Source organism: Ambystoma mexicanum, chromosome 7q, assembly GCF_040938575.1.
Source record: "Ambystoma mexicanum isolate Mex_15411 chromosome 7q, UKY_AmexF1_1, whole genome shotgun sequence".
Classification (NCBI taxonomy): Eukaryota; Metazoa; Chordata; class Amphibia; order Caudata; family Ambystomatidae; genus Ambystoma; species Ambystoma mexicanum.
Window position 1 is genome coordinate 1,027,019,340 of NC_090941.1, and position 18,995 is coordinate 1,027,038,334.

General features: G+C 48.1%; 1 protein-coding gene across 4 annotated transcripts in view; it reads left to right on the plus strand.

Annotated features, from left to right (window-relative positions):
- NUMA1 (nuclear mitotic apparatus protein 1) overlaps positions 1 to 13,727 on the plus strand; it is a 1,289,555-nt gene extending 1,275,828 nt beyond the window's left edge. For all 4 annotated transcript variants that reach the window (XM_069640302.1, XM_069640305.1, XM_069640304.1 and 1 more), the window contains exon 26: positions 10,582 to 13,727. In XM_069640302.1, the coding sequence (XP_069496403.1) occupies positions 10,582 to 10,620 (39 nt within the window). In that variant the 3' untranslated portion in view covers positions 10,621 to 13,727. The remainder of the gene's footprint in view (positions 1 to 10,581) is intronic.
- The last annotated feature ends 5,268 nt before the right edge of the window (positions 13,728 to 18,995 follow it).

Consider the following 18,995-nt stretch of genomic DNA (forward strand, 5'->3'; position numbering starts at 1 on the left):
ATCAGATTACTCCTGCTCAGTCTCTCTGCAGTTCCCAAGTTCATTACTGTACAGATAAATATTGCTTGTTGCGTCAAAGGATGATTTCTTAATCAAATCTTCCTACCCTTCCCTATAGTCCCCCTCGATTTGCTTTGCGAATATCTGAGACGACTTTCTCCACAATTTTCTTCCACTCCGAGGCCTTGATTTGGAAATGTGAGCTTTATGGTTCTCCTTTCAATCTGTGTCCAGATTTCAACTCTTCTTATTTATTCATCTGAGTGAATAACTATTTTGCCTTTCATTGAGCAGTCTGACATAAAGATCATTTGTGTCCCACTGATACCTTCATCCTGCTGAATTGAGCAGCTTTAGCCCTCCTCTATCAATTGGCTGTCTGGCCAAAGTTTTGGAATGAGCTGTGGTGGGTGTGAGAAATCGGGTGTCTCACCCGCTAGTCCCAGGCATCCGTCATCCAGGTGGCCAGGACAAAGCCATTGCTTTAGCATCCAGTTCCTGGGGGTGGATCAGTGCAAGAAGATCACCTGGGAGAGGGGTCTTCGAGGAGTGGGACACCGAATAGTGGGACACGGTATCCCCTTCACCCCCATCCTACCAGGTAGAATACTTGGGAACCCAAGTCCCCTCCCCCTTTTTCAAACACTAACACTTTCTCACAGACCGCTAACTGAGAGAAAATTGACTAATACCCGAGTTGTATACCTGAAATGTCCCAACACAACGGTCAGGCGATTACTTACCATTACACACACCTGAATTCCATTACACTTCCCACATGGATAAAAGGCTCAGCACAAACTGAGCAAGGCAAAGCACTCTAGGAAGCAGCAGTTCCAAGATGACAGTTTAATACAAGTCGAAAGAAGGCAAAACAGAAGGGGATCGCAAGGAGGGAAGTTCCCTTGACCTTTTTCGACGAGGGACTATTACTTTCATGAGCCTTCAAGAATAGAAAACGTAAGAAGGAAACAAGGTTGAAGAATCCTGCATTGTCAGAGGTACCCGGGGCTCTCCTGTGTCGATAGTCAAGACGAGGAGAATCACTTACCGCCGTGGTACTGTCCTTGGCTCCTTCAACAAAGCAGCGCCAGTGACGTCAGCACAGCCGATGAATTGGGGAGTCTGATACCAGACTGGTCTGTGTTGAAGCCAAGGTTGCAATCGGCAACATTGTATAGTGAACACTGAAGCGATCCATGTATGAAGCGTATGTGATAATTGACACGATCAAAATTGAACAACAGATGAGTGATTGAACTTTGAAGCCAAGATGCAATACCTTAGTGGTCCAGCACCGTGTGCGTGCACGTTAGAAAGTCTCTGTAAGGTATCCAACTGAAAGGTGGCAAAAGTGACTAAATTGTGAAATCGAGTGGTCCTGCAATGGGTCAAGCAAACTCCCGTGCACAATCGAAAGTTTTTGATGTTAATAGCATAAAGAAAGTTGATGACAAAGTAAATGAAGTTGGTCCAAGCCTGGCAGAGGGAGACTAATTGAACATTGTATTAAAGAGCCCGACTGAGGAGAATCCCGGGTGAACCGTGAATCACCCAAGAAATTGGATGCATGAATATGCTGCAAGCGTTCTGTCAAGAGGATCTGAGCCCGGCTGAGGGTGATCCGAGGTGAATAGTGAATCGCCTGAGAAATTGAGTACTTGTGAAATCCTAAAAGGAAAATAACTTGTCGCATCAAGCCCTCTGAAAGAAGAGACTTTGAAAGGCAAATAGACTTGGGCACAGAAGGCCCTGATGCTAATGATTGAACTGTATCCTCGTTCTAGAGAAGCCAGAGATTGTGCAAAGCGCTAATGTGCCGCCTTGTCCCGTGCTGAAAATGTGGGGCAGGGAGGCCAGCGGCCTGAACATCCAGACATATCATTTTGTGAACACTTCTCTCTTTTTCGAAACAATGTGTCTCACACTATTTGCATTTAGAGGTAAGGATTGGCAATGGGTTTATTAGTATAGGCCCTTTTATTTTGACAAGACACCACCAGGACTGCATTATTATTATCTGATGGTTGTGGCTTGCTCCCATCTGTAGATGTAGGATTAGATAGGTGTATTTCACACCCTTAATAAACACTCTTGAAATGTCACCTATCTTACAATGCCTTCCTTACATGGGCCAACTGCAGGATTGTGCAGATATCTCTGGCCTTCTGCATGACAACCAGACAGGCCTCTGTTCGGGCATGGGTTCAAAATCAATTTTGGTATGTGTGCTTAATGACTCTGCATGGCCGCTGATGGCAGAGTTGTGACTGCATTAATCCTATTCGAGCCATCTGCCACCATCGACACTGTCGACCATTGACTGCTTTGATCACACCTTCTTGCTGTGGGGCTTCACGGGCCTGGCCAATGATAGGATTTGATATGATTTTACTGACCCTTTTAGTGATTTAAGTGTTGAAATGCCTGGCAAGTAATGTGTTGAATACACCATGGATGATATTGTGAACAAGTATGGATAGTCACTTTAAGCAGTGACTATGTTTGATGATTTGTTTCCTCTCGTAATACATGGGCTATTCATACTCACAAATTTTCGTTTTTGCAGAAATTGAGTCCCTGCACCCAATTTCTTCTTTAGTGCACCCTTGTGCCCGGTTTATGTAGTTGATCGTCTTTAATTTGGTAGAAAGAAAGATATTTGGTAGAAAGAAATAGCTGAAAGTGTCTTACAGTACTTCGTTAAAAAGTTTATGGGGCATCGCTTGCACCGCCATGTGGAAAGAATGCTTTGGAGAGGTGCTTGTTCTGCGCTCTACCCTTAGTGCTACAACTCTGTTCCCTCCCATTTTTAGTTGAGTGTTCATAGACTTGGTGCCCCTTTGGCTTTATAAGTGGGCCAGTCTTAGAATCAGTGTGCTTTTGAGATGGTTCCCGTGTGAGGGTGCTACGCATCCCTTATGTGCCTGGAGTGCCAATTAATTCATACCCAATGCTGCTAACGAAGCGGTTGCCGACGTCACTACAGAGGGGACCAGAGGGAACCAGACCCATTTGTGTACACAGGCAGAGAATAGTGGTGCGACAACGGTAGTTCGTTAGAGGAGAACACAAGACCGGGAACATCCAGTCAACTTAAGCTGAAGGTCTTTGCTTAGCCTTTGCTGTACCTGCATCTTGTTCAGATGTCATCTAAGCCATTGTCTTCCAAAAAGCCAAACCCTATTACTTACTTGTTTTAGCCCAGACCTTCACAGGGTGCTATATCTTCAGAGAAGCACTACACTTCATGACAAGTGGAGGGCCTGAAAAAAAAAAAAAAAAACTGGCCATGTTGAAATCTACCCTGGAAGGCCTGGATAAAAGATTACAAAGTCTGAGTTGTCACTAATAAGGGGCGTTTCCCAAAAGGTTATGGGTGTAGTGGTGGAGCTGGATGGTATGAGGTACAACATAGATGCAAACCTGAGGATTAAGGAGCTTGAAGATGAGGCAAGGGAAGCTAATAATGGCATTTTGGTTCAGGCCATGGGTAGGCGATGCAGACGGGATTCCTTTTGTGAAGCATTTTCCGGAGTGAACTTACTTTAGAAGCAGGAGACCCATTATCGTAAAGCTTTTTGCTGAGAGGAAAGTGGCCCAGTGCTGTACGAACTCAGGTGGAACCCTCTTTCCAGTCCCCTCTAATCCTGACTTCTGTGAGCTTATGTTGCGAGCAGCATTGAAAAGAAAGGAGATTCTGTTTGAGGGGCAATGCAATTTGGTATTCACAGAGCTCTCTATGGGAGTCACTAGCCAGGTGTCATGAGTTGCTGGAGATCTGGGAGGGTTGTTAAACATTAAATCACTGCCTCGGCTTGTGGCCCATCAGGTCGCATCTGGGCATGGAGAGGGGCTCATTTGGTTGAGGTAGCCTGCTCTTGTCAAGTCTCTTTTGGGGGGTTCCTGGGGAGCTGCCGTTGGTGCACAGTGGTCAGGCTACAGTGGAATGAGTATTTCTTAGCTTCACCCTCTCTCCCTTGATTTATTGTTAATGCTGTGGGATTTCCTGTGATGTTGTAGAGGAGCAGATGTACACATCTTCTCTAGCTCCCACCCCCTCACCTGTGTCACACTGGGACAGCAGTAAGAGCACTATGCGTAACACAAGGTATTGTCCCAATACCACATCGAAGATACGAGACACGTTATACACTCAAACAACCATATCGAATGTAACCTCGCACTGACGTGCTGGAAGGATGTCTACATACAACATTGTACATTGAGGAGCTGCAATTGAAATCCGACAAGGGCAAAGTGATGTCATGAAGCGCGGACACAAGGACGCACTGAATCGATATGCGAATACTTAATAAAGATGTAACTGAAGTGATCGGAGAAATATGTTATCCACTACGAAGAAATCATGTGCACCAAGGAGGTAAGTGAGAAGAGATGAAGTGAATGCATGCGCACAGCCCTACAGATAAGGGGTGTATCAGGTACTTTTACTCCCTAAAAATAGGCAAATACTCCCAAAAACTAAAAATAGGGAGTACAAATGCTCCAACAAAAAAAAGAAAATAGACATGTAAGACATTGTGCCCCTACTTACACCCACACAGCCCCATGGATATGTTTGGACCAGTAGTGCACGTAGTACCACAGGCAGAAACTACTATTATAACTGTTTGATCAGAAGAAGGAAAACCTGCATCTTCCAGGTGCAAAGAAATGATTACAAAAACATTTCAGTTTTCCAGTGCAAAAATATTTTTACTCGCTTATAAGATACTCTCATTGAGAATTCAACTTAAATTTGTACTCCCTAAAAAATCACTTTACTCCCAACTTTGAAAAATAGGGAGTAAAATACTCCCACTTCCAAATCTTATCTGGAGCACTGCATGCGCAGAAACACAAGGTAGATGAGACCTATAGAAGCTTGCTGCAGAAGAAAATATAACTAATTTAAAGTGACCGTGATGAAAAGATGGTTGCCGGATTGTTGAAACTAGTCAAGCTACCTCGGAGACAGACCAGGGCTTGAATTAAATAGCACTAAATGAAAGGCTGAAAAAGGATAAATCGTGGTTTCCTCACATGTGATTCAGAACTTGAAACAAGACCTATTCATTAAGCTCAGATGAAGATAATGGTGTTCCTACACTCCCTTAAAAGTCCCAGAGAAGACAACGATCCGCAAGGTCAAATACAAAGAAGAGGCCTTAGCTTGGGGCCTGACCGGTGCCAGATGATGGGCTAATAGGGCGAGTGGATAGTAGTCTGGCGTTGTTCTCTGCACCTGGGTTTCGTTTAGCTTACGTGCTGCTAAGAGGCCGAAAGTCCAAGGTTGTGATTATGCCAACCAATTATGAGGGTTTTGTTGCAGAAGCCAATCCGCTACAGTTATTCTGCTATTAATCTGTATTATAAGTATTTAGAGGCAGTTCACGGGTGCCTACCAGTAAGAGGCATACAATAAATACACTAGCACTTAGGAGCTATAGGTACATATGTTCCCTTAATTAATCCCTCGTCAATAGGTTTTTTAAGTTTGCCATGTAGGATGACATCATAGCTGATGCACATTCGAGGTATAAAGCCTTGGTATAATCAAATTATTAGCGTGAGTGTGTGGACTACGATTTGTTGTTCACCAGTTTGCCCTTCTTTATTGAACTGATAATAAAAAAAAGTATTTTGCCATATTCTTTGAGTCTGTCTGGTTATTTGGGTCTATGTTTGTTATTGGTAATTCCATCTGGCACTTGGAATGCTCCAGTGTGTATCTCATTGTCTTACTCCTTTTTAAATGCTAATAAAATATGTAAAAATGTCTGAGCTAAAATCTAGTCTGGGAACATTCTGAAACCATCTTAAAACAGATCCTTTGTTGCCAAGGAAGAGAGTCTGAGTTGGTTGGATGGAACTCTTAACCTCACTTGCCCCTCCCTTCACCAGCAACAATGGAAATGTAAAACAATAGCTTGTCAACAGACATTATCGTCTAGGGTGCCCCTTGTCTCCCAGCACTCATGGTAGTCAGTGATCAAAATGGACCAGCTGTTTGGATGAGACCGGTGTTTAGGCAGTATACAGAATTTGAGTCCAGGGCTTATGTGCTCTGGAGCATACGGGGGAGAAAGTGATGCACGAACCCAGCTGGGGAGCCAGCCAGAATCCATTTCTGTTGCTGCAGAGATTAGAATGTGATCCAGGGAAATGCTACATTGGTTCTTCTAAAAGTTGCATGTGTGTTTATGACTCTAATCAAAAGGTGGTTGCATATAAATTCACCATGAAGAGCATGGTCTGTAATCCTACACCGAAGGTACACCTCAATGTAAATGTCCCTTTTCTTGTCTAACGTTAATCGGCTCAAGTAAGTGGCATTTATATATTTAATTCTACTGTATTCTTTCTTGCCATAGATTCCTCATCTATGAAATCTCTATCTCAGCGCAGCTGTTCTTTGGAAAAGTTTCCGCTGCCAGGGGGCACAGCACTGTAGTTTGTCCGAAGCCTCTACGTGCCGGAAATGTCGTGGCTAGCATATATGGCGGCACAGCACCCCATGACTTTGTGCCTTTTTTCCTGGCACTGTGTTCGCTAATCGAGACAAAGCTCGTCAAGCCTCTTCTGTGTGCAGATTGCGGCCGACAGATGTCTGTCTCGGATACACACCAGATAAGCTTGTACTGCTTGGGCGAGGACCGCGACACCCAAGATTGCAGGTCGTTTCAGTCCATGCACCCAGAAGCCTCCTGGGAATGGGTGGCGAAGATCTTCACGCTCATCCACAAGGCGAAGGGTGAAGTTTCAGAGTCTTGGTCAAGGTTGCACTGCACAACCCTCTAAAGATCAGGTGGCTCTGCACGTGGAGGAGAAGAAGAGAAAGAAGAATACGAAGAGGTTAAGCTCCCATAGCGAGTCCTCTTACCACCACTCTTCTTCCTCCTCAAAGAAATAGCTACCTGAGTGGCTGGCACTAGTGCCTTTTCCAACCCAGTCCTCCATGCCAGAGGAATGTTGGAGCTTCTGCCTGAAGATGCTTGACATCTTCGCCAAGGCGCCGGCGCCTGTAGTGCACGCAGCAGCGCCGTCCGCTTCGACACCGGTTTGGTCTGCCGCGTCTTCCGCAACCAGTAGGGTACCCTCAGACCACTTGCACGCCTAATCCAATCGGTGCCTGATCCAAGTCCCTTTTAGGCTTGAATTCATGGTTTCAAGGTGGGCGGAAGACATCTTATGGGGAGCAGTGCGGACCTGCTGGACCTAGCAGAAGACCTGCAAGGAGCCAGTGGCCTAGTCCCTTCCCCCGAGTTGGACATCTTACCAGCTGCCACCCCAGGTAAGCCTCAGGCCGCCTTCCAGCACCTGATGGCTAAGGTGGCCGATACTCATGGGCTCTCTGCTCTGTCCAGGTCTAGAGTACACTAAGAATTCTGTGACATTCTGGACGATGCCCCGAAGTAGTACACGCTCCTGCCCTCTAATATGGCGTTGGAGGCCCCAGTCTTAGAAGTGGGAAAACCCTGCATCTATTTTGGGCAGTGGACAGGGACTTGGCGAGGGAGCACCAACCCACTGTCGTATCCAGCTTTCCTTTCCGCCCAGGCTTCACCTGAAAGCCTGGTGTTTCATACCGCAACAGCAAGCCTGAAGACCCCTCTACCTTTCCGTCCCTTCCACCGGACAGGGAGAGTAAGAGGTTTGCTGTGTGGGGCAAGAAGGTGTTTGCATCAGCCCGTCCAGCACTGTGGGCCGTGAACGCCTCTTGTACTATGGCAACATTCTCCTGTGTCGGCCGACTACGTCCCAGAGGGAGAGATGAGGGATGGGTTTCTGTCCTTGGTCTCGGACAGCAAGGAGGCGGCATGACAGATACTGCAATCTGGACTTTACACAGCAAACTGCGTGACCAGGTCCCTGGCCACTAGCACAGTGGTCAGGGGCCATTCTTGGCTACGGATGTCTGGTTTTGCGGCTGACGTTCAGACGAGGCTATTAGACATGCCTTTCGACATAGAGCCTTTTTGGAGCCAAGGCTGACAACGCCCTTCAGAAGGTCGAGTCGTCTAAAGCGACTGTTAAGTCTTTAGGGCTAGCAGTCCAGAATCCTTCCACACAGTGGTTTTTGCCCCTTTCCCACCTTTGCCCAAAGGGACAGTGGATAACCTGCCCGGGAATGGGCCAAGGCAGGCGATTCCCGAGAGGTAGAGGAAGGGGTACCCAGCAGGGAGGTGTTGCAGCGACTGCTGTCCCTTCTGCTTCCCAGGGCGCCAAACCTCAGTGACTGGCTTCATCACTCGTCACCAGTGGGAGGGAGGCTTTCCTTGTTGAGCATGAAATGGTCAGAGACCACGTCCAACACTTAGGCCTTACAGGTCATCCGTCAGGGTTATTGCCTCCCATTCCTCCAGTCGTCATCGGACCATAGTATTCTGGCCACCCCAAGTCTCCGTATCCAATCCGTCAGATTCTGGCAAAAAGAACAATCAAACTGGTTCCATGCTCCGAATGAGGAAGGGGGGTTGTACTTCATTTTCTAGGGGCAAAGAAAGATGTGGCATTTCGCCCCATTCTGGAACTGCAGCTGCTGACATTGTACTTGCGCAAGGACAAAGTCAAGATTTTTACTCTAACACAGATCCTGCAAGCCCTCGATCTGCAGGACTGGTTGGTGTCAATTTATCTTTAGGAATCGTACTTCCTGTGGTATAGGTGAATTAGCAAATGGAAGTACCAGAGGTTTGTAGTGGGTCAACAGCATTACCAGTTCAATATCTTGCTATTCGGTCTTTTGTCAGCACCCAAGGATTTCACCTAACGGCTGGCAGTGGTAGCGGCTCGCCTCAGGAGCGAAGGCATCCATGTCTTCCCCTACCTGGTTTACTGGCTCGCCCGAGCTTGCTCACCGGAGCTTCTGTCTGAGCATCTGGACCGCACATGGACTCTTTTTTTTTTTGCGAGGTTTGGGCTTTTCCCTCCACTTCAAAAAGCTTTGTGTTCTGCCGTCCCAGTCGCTCGGATTGGATTTATGAGAGCAGACTTGGATACTCTTCAGGGCAAAGCTTTTCCGCCTGAGGATGAAGTGCAAACATCTTTCGGTTGGTCATGTCCTCCAATCACAGGGACAAGTCTGTGCCTTTGCTTTTCTGCACCTTCTGAGCCTCATGGCCTCCTGCATTTTAGTGGTGCCGGTGAGGCTGTGCATTAGATTGCTGCAGTGGCTTCTCTATTGCCAATGGTCGCAGTTCAAATGCCACATGTCGGACCTTCTACAGGTTTCGAGACAGGTGGCCCAGGATCTCGCATGGTGGCCACTGTGGGACAACTTGCTTATAGGCACCTTGTTGCGTCAACCTTTGCCCCAGGTGACGGTGGCCACGGGCACATGTGTGACTGACTCGGGCACTCACCTATCAGACCTGACAGTGAGTGGCATGTGGCCTCCAGAATCTCAGGAAAACATCTTCTTGCTTGAGCTGAGGGCGATCAGGCTGGCCCTCTGTGAAACAGAAGACTGTGCTGATTCTGACGGACAGCACAGTGGCCATGAACTACCTCAACAAAAAACGAGGTGCCGTGGGGGTCTTGCCTCTGTGCAGAGAAGCAATGATGGCCCCAGACTGGGCCGGAATAACGTGGTAGCCACAGTTGCTGGACGTGTCCATCTGCCCTCCCTGGCACCTTCATAGGAGAGTGCACTTGCTCTCACTATCGGAGGGGTGGGTACTACATCCTAACCTCAGCAGCCTTAGAGGGACTTGTCAGATTACGTCCTTGTTGTGCTCCTTTCAGTTGGGAGGTCCGCTACAAAGTCATTTATGCCTGCAGGTGGTCTACATTTTTCGTTTTGGTGCCAGGAGAGGGACCTGAATCCTTTATACTGTTCTCTGTCCCCTGTGCTGGATTTTTCTACTTTTCTTGTTCCAAGCGGGCCTGCAGATTGACGAGAAATAATCCATTAAAAGAATAAATTACTTGCCTCTCTGTAATATTCTTTCTGATGGGTGTTCCTCCCACGGATTCCTCATCCCCATCCCTACCTGGCCCTCTTGTTGGATGCTAGTTCACCATCGGTTCTATCATCCCTCCGCTTCAGAGTGCTAGGGGGAAAAGGCTGCAATTGAGGTCATGTACTGAAGTCATGGGGCGCTGAGCTGTTAATATATCTGCAGGCCCAAAGTATCTAGCGCGGTGTGTGTAGATGCGTGGGACGGAAGTGACGCAGAGCTGTGCTGCACCCCCTGGCAGCGTGAAAGTGCGCTAACCGTAGAGCAGCTGTGCTGGGATAGGGAGATCATAGAACATAGATGAGGACTCTGCAGCAGGAATATCTAGCAGAAAAAAACATTACCAAGAGTTAAGTAGTTGGTTCTTTACTTTTGTAATGCTTTAATAGGCTGTTTCTAGCTGGAAAGTATTTAATCTACATTGCCTACTTTTGCTGTTGTGTGCATTGTATTTAGCCACAATGGCTAGCAAAATCAACCGGACTATGTGGTAGAAATTGTTTTCTTCTTCAAGACCTTGTTGTGTAGTGTTGGTGTTCTCCAAAATATCTTGTAATGTTAATCCTTACCAAAATGGTTTAATCTCATGCTTTTTCTTATGTCTTCTTTTGATTAGCTATTTGATCGCAAGCAACCAAAGAACAGGAAAGCTTAAGCCATCCTCCTTCATTCTGGATTTCTGCAAAGGTCACATTTGCAATAAGACTTCCTTCTGTCTGTACGGAAAAGCACAATGTTGTTGATGAACATCCATCCAAGCCTTGCTAAGAATGAAGTTGTCCACTGCCTTTGACAGGCCAGACCAGAACTGCGTGTACTCATTCTGCATGATAATGGTGCCCTTTTTGGTGGCACTGGGAAGAGTTTTGGCTAACCCCTCCGCCATTTGATGCAGTCTACAAGTATCGCTTATCTTGCACTATGAATCACTGGAAGAAACGAAGGCCCTTTTGTGGGGTTGCAACTTTGGAAAGCATATTTATGGGTCCCATCACCGGTGTTGGATATCGCTAATTGGTGTTAAATGGTCTTCCAAGAAGCAATATGAACAAATGCAATTTTATTGGCAAAGGATGGGCTATTACAGTCCATGGGCAGAGAAGCTTCCCATGTGGCTGAATTTTATACTTGTATAGCAATTTGTTTTTTCCTTCTGGAATCGGAAAAAGCAAAACAGCTGGACAGGTTAAGTGAATGAAGCCAAATAATGTATTTGTTGTCTGCCCCTGGGTTTTTATCTAGGTGTTATTTCCGTTTTTAATGGAACTTTACCTGAAAAGCAGAGTTTATTAATTAAATTTCTATTTTTTGATTAACGTGATATACAAAAATCTAAATATTAATTTGTCTGTGATTTAACAGCCATGCCATTTACACCAGCATGAGCAGGAACCTGTAATGCAAATACGCATTTTCTAAAGCCGGGAGTTCAGATTATGGAATATCTGGCCGAGTGCTAAGGGGTTCGCCCTTCTTTGGGGTAGCCGGTTGGCACCATAGGAGATGCCTAGATGTTGAACACGTTGGTGGAGCATGCTTCAGTCGAACACCTAAGGCTTAGCCACGGCTCCACTGAAATGTAGCTTGACGTGATGGCCTATTTGTGTCCCTTCAAGTTCATGTTGGCTTGACAGTGAGTACACTGCACCACCCGCACACATGCAGACTGTGGTACCGTAGTTAGGAAGTCTGACACTGCACATACGGTAAGTAGGCTGTGGCTAGAAGAAGGGAAGTGGATCAGTTTCCATCCAACCCTGTCTTGCAGGTCTTTAAATGAGTGATGCCCTCTTGCTGCCACCATTTGTGCTTATAAAGGAATAAAGCTCTGTGTTTAAACAAAATGGAAATGCTATAGGTCTGTATGAGCGGAACGTAGACCTATTAAATCAGTCTAAATTGTACAGTATGTATGCTACATCTATTTCTCAGTCTGAACTGTGATAATTGTCATAATGTAATCACCTTTTGTACCTTGAGTTGGAAGCTTATGGTACACATCACATATTTATTTTTATTTTCCTATCTTTCATTTCCACCTCCAGCTGCGAAGTATTTTTTCTGGCACCTTTTGATTGTTACGAACACTAGCTTACACTTTGAATATGTTACAGTGGTGGATCCCCAGCACTGCCGGAGGTGCACACCCATTGTGTTCCATCACTCTTATCACATGTTTTGTGAAGTCTGTATGAGATTGTTTGAAGTGTATATATTTTAGGTTTTGAAAACAAGCTTGAATGTCATACTGTTTCTATTTGGGGAGCATTTGTTTGAGAGAAGACACTGGTGATCAGGTGTCTCTTTACTTCTTCATAATGACTAACTCCATCCGCTTTTATTTCTCACATCTATCATTTGCTGGCTGACGTTGATTCCTGGTTGTGAAGAGTACATGAATTCTGGTAGAGTGCAATCTTACGGATTGTAGTTTTTCAATCTGGTTAGGTTTCCTCGTTTGCAGCTACTGGACTCATGATTCAGACTGTACCGCCCTCTCTCTTGCTCTCAAGTGCTAATTTCGTTGTCCACTCACAGGCTTGGTCTAGTGACAGTATCGTTTATATCTGGAACCTTTCATACACGTGTTGTGTACAGGTGGTATTTCAGAGCCCTCGTGTCTCAAACGGTGTTCCATTGGCTGAAAGCATGAAACCTGCAACGTGATCTAATGGAACAGAGGACATCCTTTGCCAGAAGGTGATGAGGGATGAGGACTGATTTGATTAGGAAGGATAAACTTAAAATGAACTGCCTCACTTTCCCGTCTTCCCATCTTCAATCCCTCTTCCTGCGAGGTAGATATATAAATAATCTGTGACTGGCTTGATCGATTGTATTAACACAAATGCACTCAGCTACCTGCTTATTGTACATTAAGGGGCTGAGGGACTTTTTTTATTCTGTTTTCAACAAATGCCAATGAGCCTGAAAATACTTTATATTTATAATCTATGGCCATATTCCTGTGTATACTGTGCAATACCCTCGCCGGAGCTCATGTCTAGCGTTCATACATGCCTTTTATTCAACCAGTTGTTACAATAGTGCTTCTGTGGACGATAACTGTCGCACACTGGTTTATGTAGTCTTGTTATGCAAGTGTGGCATAGGATCAATGTGATCTGATTGGAAGTGTTGTCCTACATACACTACACTTTTTGTAATCATCTTTCCATTTCATTCTTCCTGTCTGGCTCTTGTCAGCCTGTTTAACTAGTCCCAGGTGTTCGTTGAAGGTGAGCTTAACCTCTGACGATAGTTAATGGTGTTTCATCAGTTGTCATTGTAAATGCACTACCATTTGTTGCTGTTGCGTAGCAGATTGATGTGCAGTGCTAAACATTGATACTTCAGATCTGCACCATTAAAAACATATTTTCATTGGTCATGTGCTATACCATATCTTTCTACGTCCAGTGTGTGTGTTCATATGATATAGACATATGTAGTATATACACAGATCCCTTAAGGAGGCTAAATGTTACATGTAATGTAAACCCTTCATCTCATAGGTGTAAAACGGTCTTCATGTTGAAGGTCCATCTTCTGTACCAGTCTTTTCTTCTATCCTCACTGTCTCCAGCTCATTCACATCAATTGGCAGCAACTATCTGAAGCTAGAGGCGTTCTCCTTGGATTACTCATTGTCATGTGTCTTGCCTTATCACGCATAAGCATCAGCCCTTGCAAAAGCTTAAATGCTCTGATTTATATTTCAAAATCTAGTTTTTCCCTTTTGTAAATAAACTGTTTTCTCTATGGGTTTCTATTCCTCTTTTTTTATGTGTACCACTGTCCTGATTTTGATAATGGATCCTGAAAATTGCCATAGGGCAGGTTTATTTACCATCACCAGAAGAACGTGACATTTCCCCATTGCAGAGCCCATGAGCACATTCATATTTTAAAAGAAGGGATTCACAATGATATACAAAATGGCATTATGGGGGACATCAACGGGAGCACGCCAAGTTAAACTGATCAGGACTTCCAACATCCTCTGAATTTCAATGGTTTTGTTGCGTTTAATATGCACAATTTAACTGAAGTTTCTTAATTGAATAAATAAATGTGCAACAAACCCACAGTCGAGTGAGCAGCTCTCAGCTACTCATGCCGCTCTTGAGCAAAGTTAAATCGGCTTAAAACCACAGTGAAAATCGCAAAGAGGATGATGCTTTATTCATCCATGAATGTTTATTAAGAGACAAACCAATGTTTTGATGGCACATGCAGCTTAGTCCTGGTTTAAAGACGTCAAAAAGAAGCGTGCAAACCGAGTAAGGTAAGCTTAAAATGCGACTAGTCAAAATATAAAGTGTAATTGTGCTAATTAAAGAGCAGGCACTCCTAACTTGATATGGAAACAACGACTTGCATCATTGAATAACAAAAATGCAATATCAAATGTATTCTCTTTTTCAATTAATTTGACAAGTGATATTTACAAGTTACACTATTGTTGGTTTTCCTTCTAATACATTCATTTGATTTACTTTACATCTTAATGATGCTAAATCAGTATCAAATCATTCTAAACAAATCTTAATTAAGATGACAAATTCAGATGGGCAACATTAAGCTTTCAACTATTATTATGGTATGTAAGCACAGACCTAGATTAAAGAAGCAACAGAGCGCTTTACAAAGGTATACAACAATACAGATACATAGTGGAGCGCTTTAGAGGTATGCAACAGTTCGATGCATAATGGAACACTTTTCAGAGGTAACAGCAGAACAGATATACAGTGGGGGGTAGGATACAGAGGGGCATAGTGGAGGGGTACATCTATACCGGGTGGCAGGAAGGGCAGGGGCAGGGGCAGTGTTTAGTGAGTCAGGTGCGCAGAGAGTGATGTAATGGCCCAGGTGTTCAGGAAAAGAGATTACTTGACAAGTTGGGTCTCGAGTTCTTTTCTGAGTTGTAGGAGCATGAGGGCGAGTCTGATGCTGACTTGGAGGAGGTTCCATAGACTGGGGGGGAGGGGGGGTGGGGGGGGGAAGGCAGAGCAGGCTTGTTTTCTGGACTCTTCAGTTTTGCAGCAGCGGATATCAAGTCTGCACATGTCCTGGCTTCTGGTGGGGCGCGGTCTGCCGGAGATGCAGAGGTCCTCCGCGAGGTAGCTGGTTGACTTGAGGGAGACTGCCTGATAGATAATGCAGCAAGACATGAAGTCGATTTGTGCGTGCAGTGGGAGCCAGTGAAGGTCGATAAGGGCTGGGGTGATGTATTTTGTATTTATTTATTTTTAATGTGGTTGTATCTGCGTAGACCCTTGATGAGGTTTGCAGATGTGTGCAGGATGCTTCTTGGGTGCACAAGGGAGGACAACGGGAGGCCTTCGAGGAGTGCATTGCCCCCATCCAGGTGAGCTAGGACAAGTGCTTGAACAGTGGGTCTAAAGCTTTCTCCAGCATGGGGTCTGGCATGGATTCACATGCTCATGAATATTCCCCGTCGTCAGGCTGGGAATCCTCGGTAAAGAAAAAACCAGTATCAGTTTCGTTTCTGATCTGTCTTTCGTAGTAATAACCAATCACTGGTCTCTGCGTCATACTGACCACAGCCAATGACTGCCCTCTACCTAAGCACCGCCTCTGGCAGCCATCTTCAGATTTTTACCGCACGTTCATGTGTTGGGATCCTCGTGCTATTGCTCTCGAGCGTTAGTGCTATTTTTTTCACGTTTTTTCTCAAAAACTTCGTTTTTTCGGTCAAAAGAGCCTCAAGCTCCACCGACTCTCCATCCGATCAACGGGGACCCGTTTCGGATTCGTCTGCGCCCCTCAAGGGTGAAGATTTCGTCGAGCTACGCTTTTGGAGGACTCCAGAAGTTTCTCAGGCCCGGTCATGGCCCAGGAGAAGGGAAGCTCGACGCCCGGAAAGCTGTTCAGGGTCTGCCCTGGATGCCAGCTGCAGAACGTCTTCAAGGAGGACGAACACTTTTTGTCTTTACTGCCTACATGAGGACAAGACGCACGTGGAGAAGAACTGTGCGTTTTGCGGCAACATGTCGGAGCGGACCATGAAGGACCGCCATCAACGTCTCGCCAACTGGCTAGAAGGGAAGAGCCCGTCCGGCGAGAAGAAGAGGAAGAAATCCGAGCGGTCTTCTAAGACCTTTGAGGACGCCCCGGCGACGGGGGTCCAACATAAGGCCAAGCACCGCGAGTCAGCTGGCACCGGGAGCGCCGAACGGTCGGGCTCTACGGGCGCCAGGCAGGGCGCACCCTCCCCGGCACCATCAACCACGAGCCAACGCTCTGGGTCGGGTAAGAGGAAGGCCGAGCACCCGGCGAAGCTCCTGGAGAGGCCCTGGTCGAGCTCGAAGGCGGAGGGGGAGCGAGGCAGTGCCCCCCCCCCCTCAAGGATAAGGCGGTGAGCGCACCTAAGGTGGTGAAGGCCTTAATCCATCCGGCCAAGCCCTCTATCGAAACTGTTGCGGCGGCCCTGGCTCAGCCTGTGGAGGCTACACCAGTGGTGGCGACCTCGGGGCTCAGAGTCTCCCTGCCACCTCGGAGGGAGTCCTCTTTTGTGCCCATCGATAGGACCCCCGTGAAATCCCCCGTGGGGAAGAAAAAGGGGGGGCAGGGTGTCGTCGTAGATTCGGCCTCAACCTCGGAGGAGGAGCTGGTCGAGGTCTTAAGCCACGGCCTCGGCGTGGAAGAAGACCGGCCCGTCCGGATGGATCCCGACGCAGGGGACGACGACATCGTCGAGGGTACCGACGGGGCCCCTGATCGCCCGTCGGATTCCCCTCTGCATGCGCCGCGAGACAACTCGGCGGCCATTTTGTTGGCTATACAGTCCTGATGCTCAGAGATAAGGACGAGACTACCGTTGCCGACGGAACCTCTCCCGTCGGGGGACCCAGAACCGGGACCTTCTGGTGTTCCCCCTACCAAGAGAAGAAGGATCCACCCTCCACCTCCTTTTCAGCCGTCGCGCCCCTTCCAGCCCTCCTCCCCGTCCACCCGAGGGGATGATACGGGGACTGACACGGCAGCGACGGGTACGGACGACGAGGTTTACGACGAGGATGTACCGTCGTCGCCTCCCACCAGGGCTTCTCCGCCCGATGAGATTGGATCGTTCCACTCTGATCGCCAGGGCATCCGAGCTTTTCCAACTCTGCCCTGAGGAGAAGAAGGAAGGTTTCCTTTATCAGCGGCGCGAGGCCAAGAGGAAGACTGTCCTCGCGGTGCCTCTATTGGACGACATTTGGGATGAGGGCCTCACCCTCCTCAAGAACCCTTCCACGACGCCAGCTAGAAGAGACCGGTACGAGAAAAAGTACCGGGTCCCGGACACGGCCCCCCTGTGCCTCCGGGCGCAGCCTACCCCGGACTCCGTCGTCTCCGCGGCAGCCAGGAAAAAAGCGGGGGGGGGGTGCGGCCTCCACATCGACTTCCCCACCGGACGGCGAGGGAAAGAAATTGGACGCTATGGGATGCAGAGTCATCTCGTCTGCAGCGACGACAATTAAAGCTGCCAACGCCTTGGCTATCGTGGCCCGATACGACAGGGAGCTCTGGTACAAACTGGCTCCCCTGCTGGACTTCTTGCCGGACGACAAGAGGGCAGAGGCCCTGGAGATCCTGCAGGAAGGTGAGGTGGCGTCGGACCACGCCATTACCGTTGCGACGGACATCGCCGACACTGGGTTCCGCCAGTTGGGCAACGGCGTTTGCCTTAGGCGGCGTGGATGGCTCAAGGCTACGGACTTCCGTCAAGACGTTCAGACCAGAGTCCTGGACATGCCCTTCGATGGGAACAACCTGTTTGGGAAAACAGTGGACGATTCCCTTCAGGCCATTAAAGCGGACACCGAGAGGGCCCGGGCCCTTGGAGTTCTGCAACGACGACGGACGCCCTTTAGGAGCAGCGGAGGCAAGGGCGCCTCCAAAGGTTCCGGCGGCGGTTTCTCCTCCTACCGTCAAGCAGCCCGCTCGTCGTCTCAGGAGGCCTACAGAGGACGAGGCAAGTCTGGCGGACCCCGCCGTCGTCGCCACGGACAAGGCGCTAAAGCCTCGTCGAAGCAGGATTGAACCGGCCGGGGGGTCGGGCCCCCACCGAAGCACCCCGGTGGGAGGCCGGCTGGCGAGCTTCGTCAGCGTGTGGGAGTCCATCTCCACCGACCGTTGGGTGCTGGACGCCTTGGCCGGGGCCACGCGCTCGAGTTTCAAAGAAAGTGTCCGCGCGTCCCCCCCGTGGCCAGGAAAGAACTTCACGTCCCTCAACTTCTCCTGGAGGTGAAGGCGATGGTCAAGAAGGGCGCCATCGAACTCGTCCCAAAGAGGCTTCGGGGCTCCGGAGTCTACTTGAGATACTTCCTCGTGAAGAAGAAGACGGGGGGATGGCGCCCCATCCTGGACCTGCGACGTCTGAACAAGTTCATCAAGGCGCAAAAGTTCTGGATGGTCACCCTCCAGCACGTCCTGGGTCAGCTGGAGGAAGGAGACTTCCTGTCGTCGTTGGATTTGGAGGATGCCTACTTCCATATTCCCATCTTGAAGGGGCACGGAAAATTCCTCAGGTTTGTGGTCCAAGGGCGTCATTACCAGTTCAAAGCCCTCCCCTTCGGTCTACGGTCGGCACCCAGGGTGTTCACCAAGTGCCTCGCGCCGGTGGCGGCTCAGCTGCGCCGCGAAGGGATCCACGTCTACCCCTACCTGGACGACTGGCTCATCCGAGCCAAGACAAAGGAGCTCGCCGTAGTTCACACGGCAAGGACCGTCCAACTTCTCACGGACCTGGGATTCTCCGTGAACTACGCCAAATCCCACCTGGTGCCTGCGCAAGACGCTCTGTTTCTGGGAGCGAGGCTCAACACAGTGTCCGTTCTGGCCTCCCCGTCGGAGGAGAGGACCAGGACCATCCTGGGCAAGGTGCAGCGGATGTTGGTGGCCGACGCGGCCAAGGTGAGGTCCATCAAGTCCCTCCTCGGAATGATGTCTTCCTGCATCTACCTCATTCCCATGTGCAGGCTCCGGATGCGCCTGTTGCAGGATTCCTGGACGCGC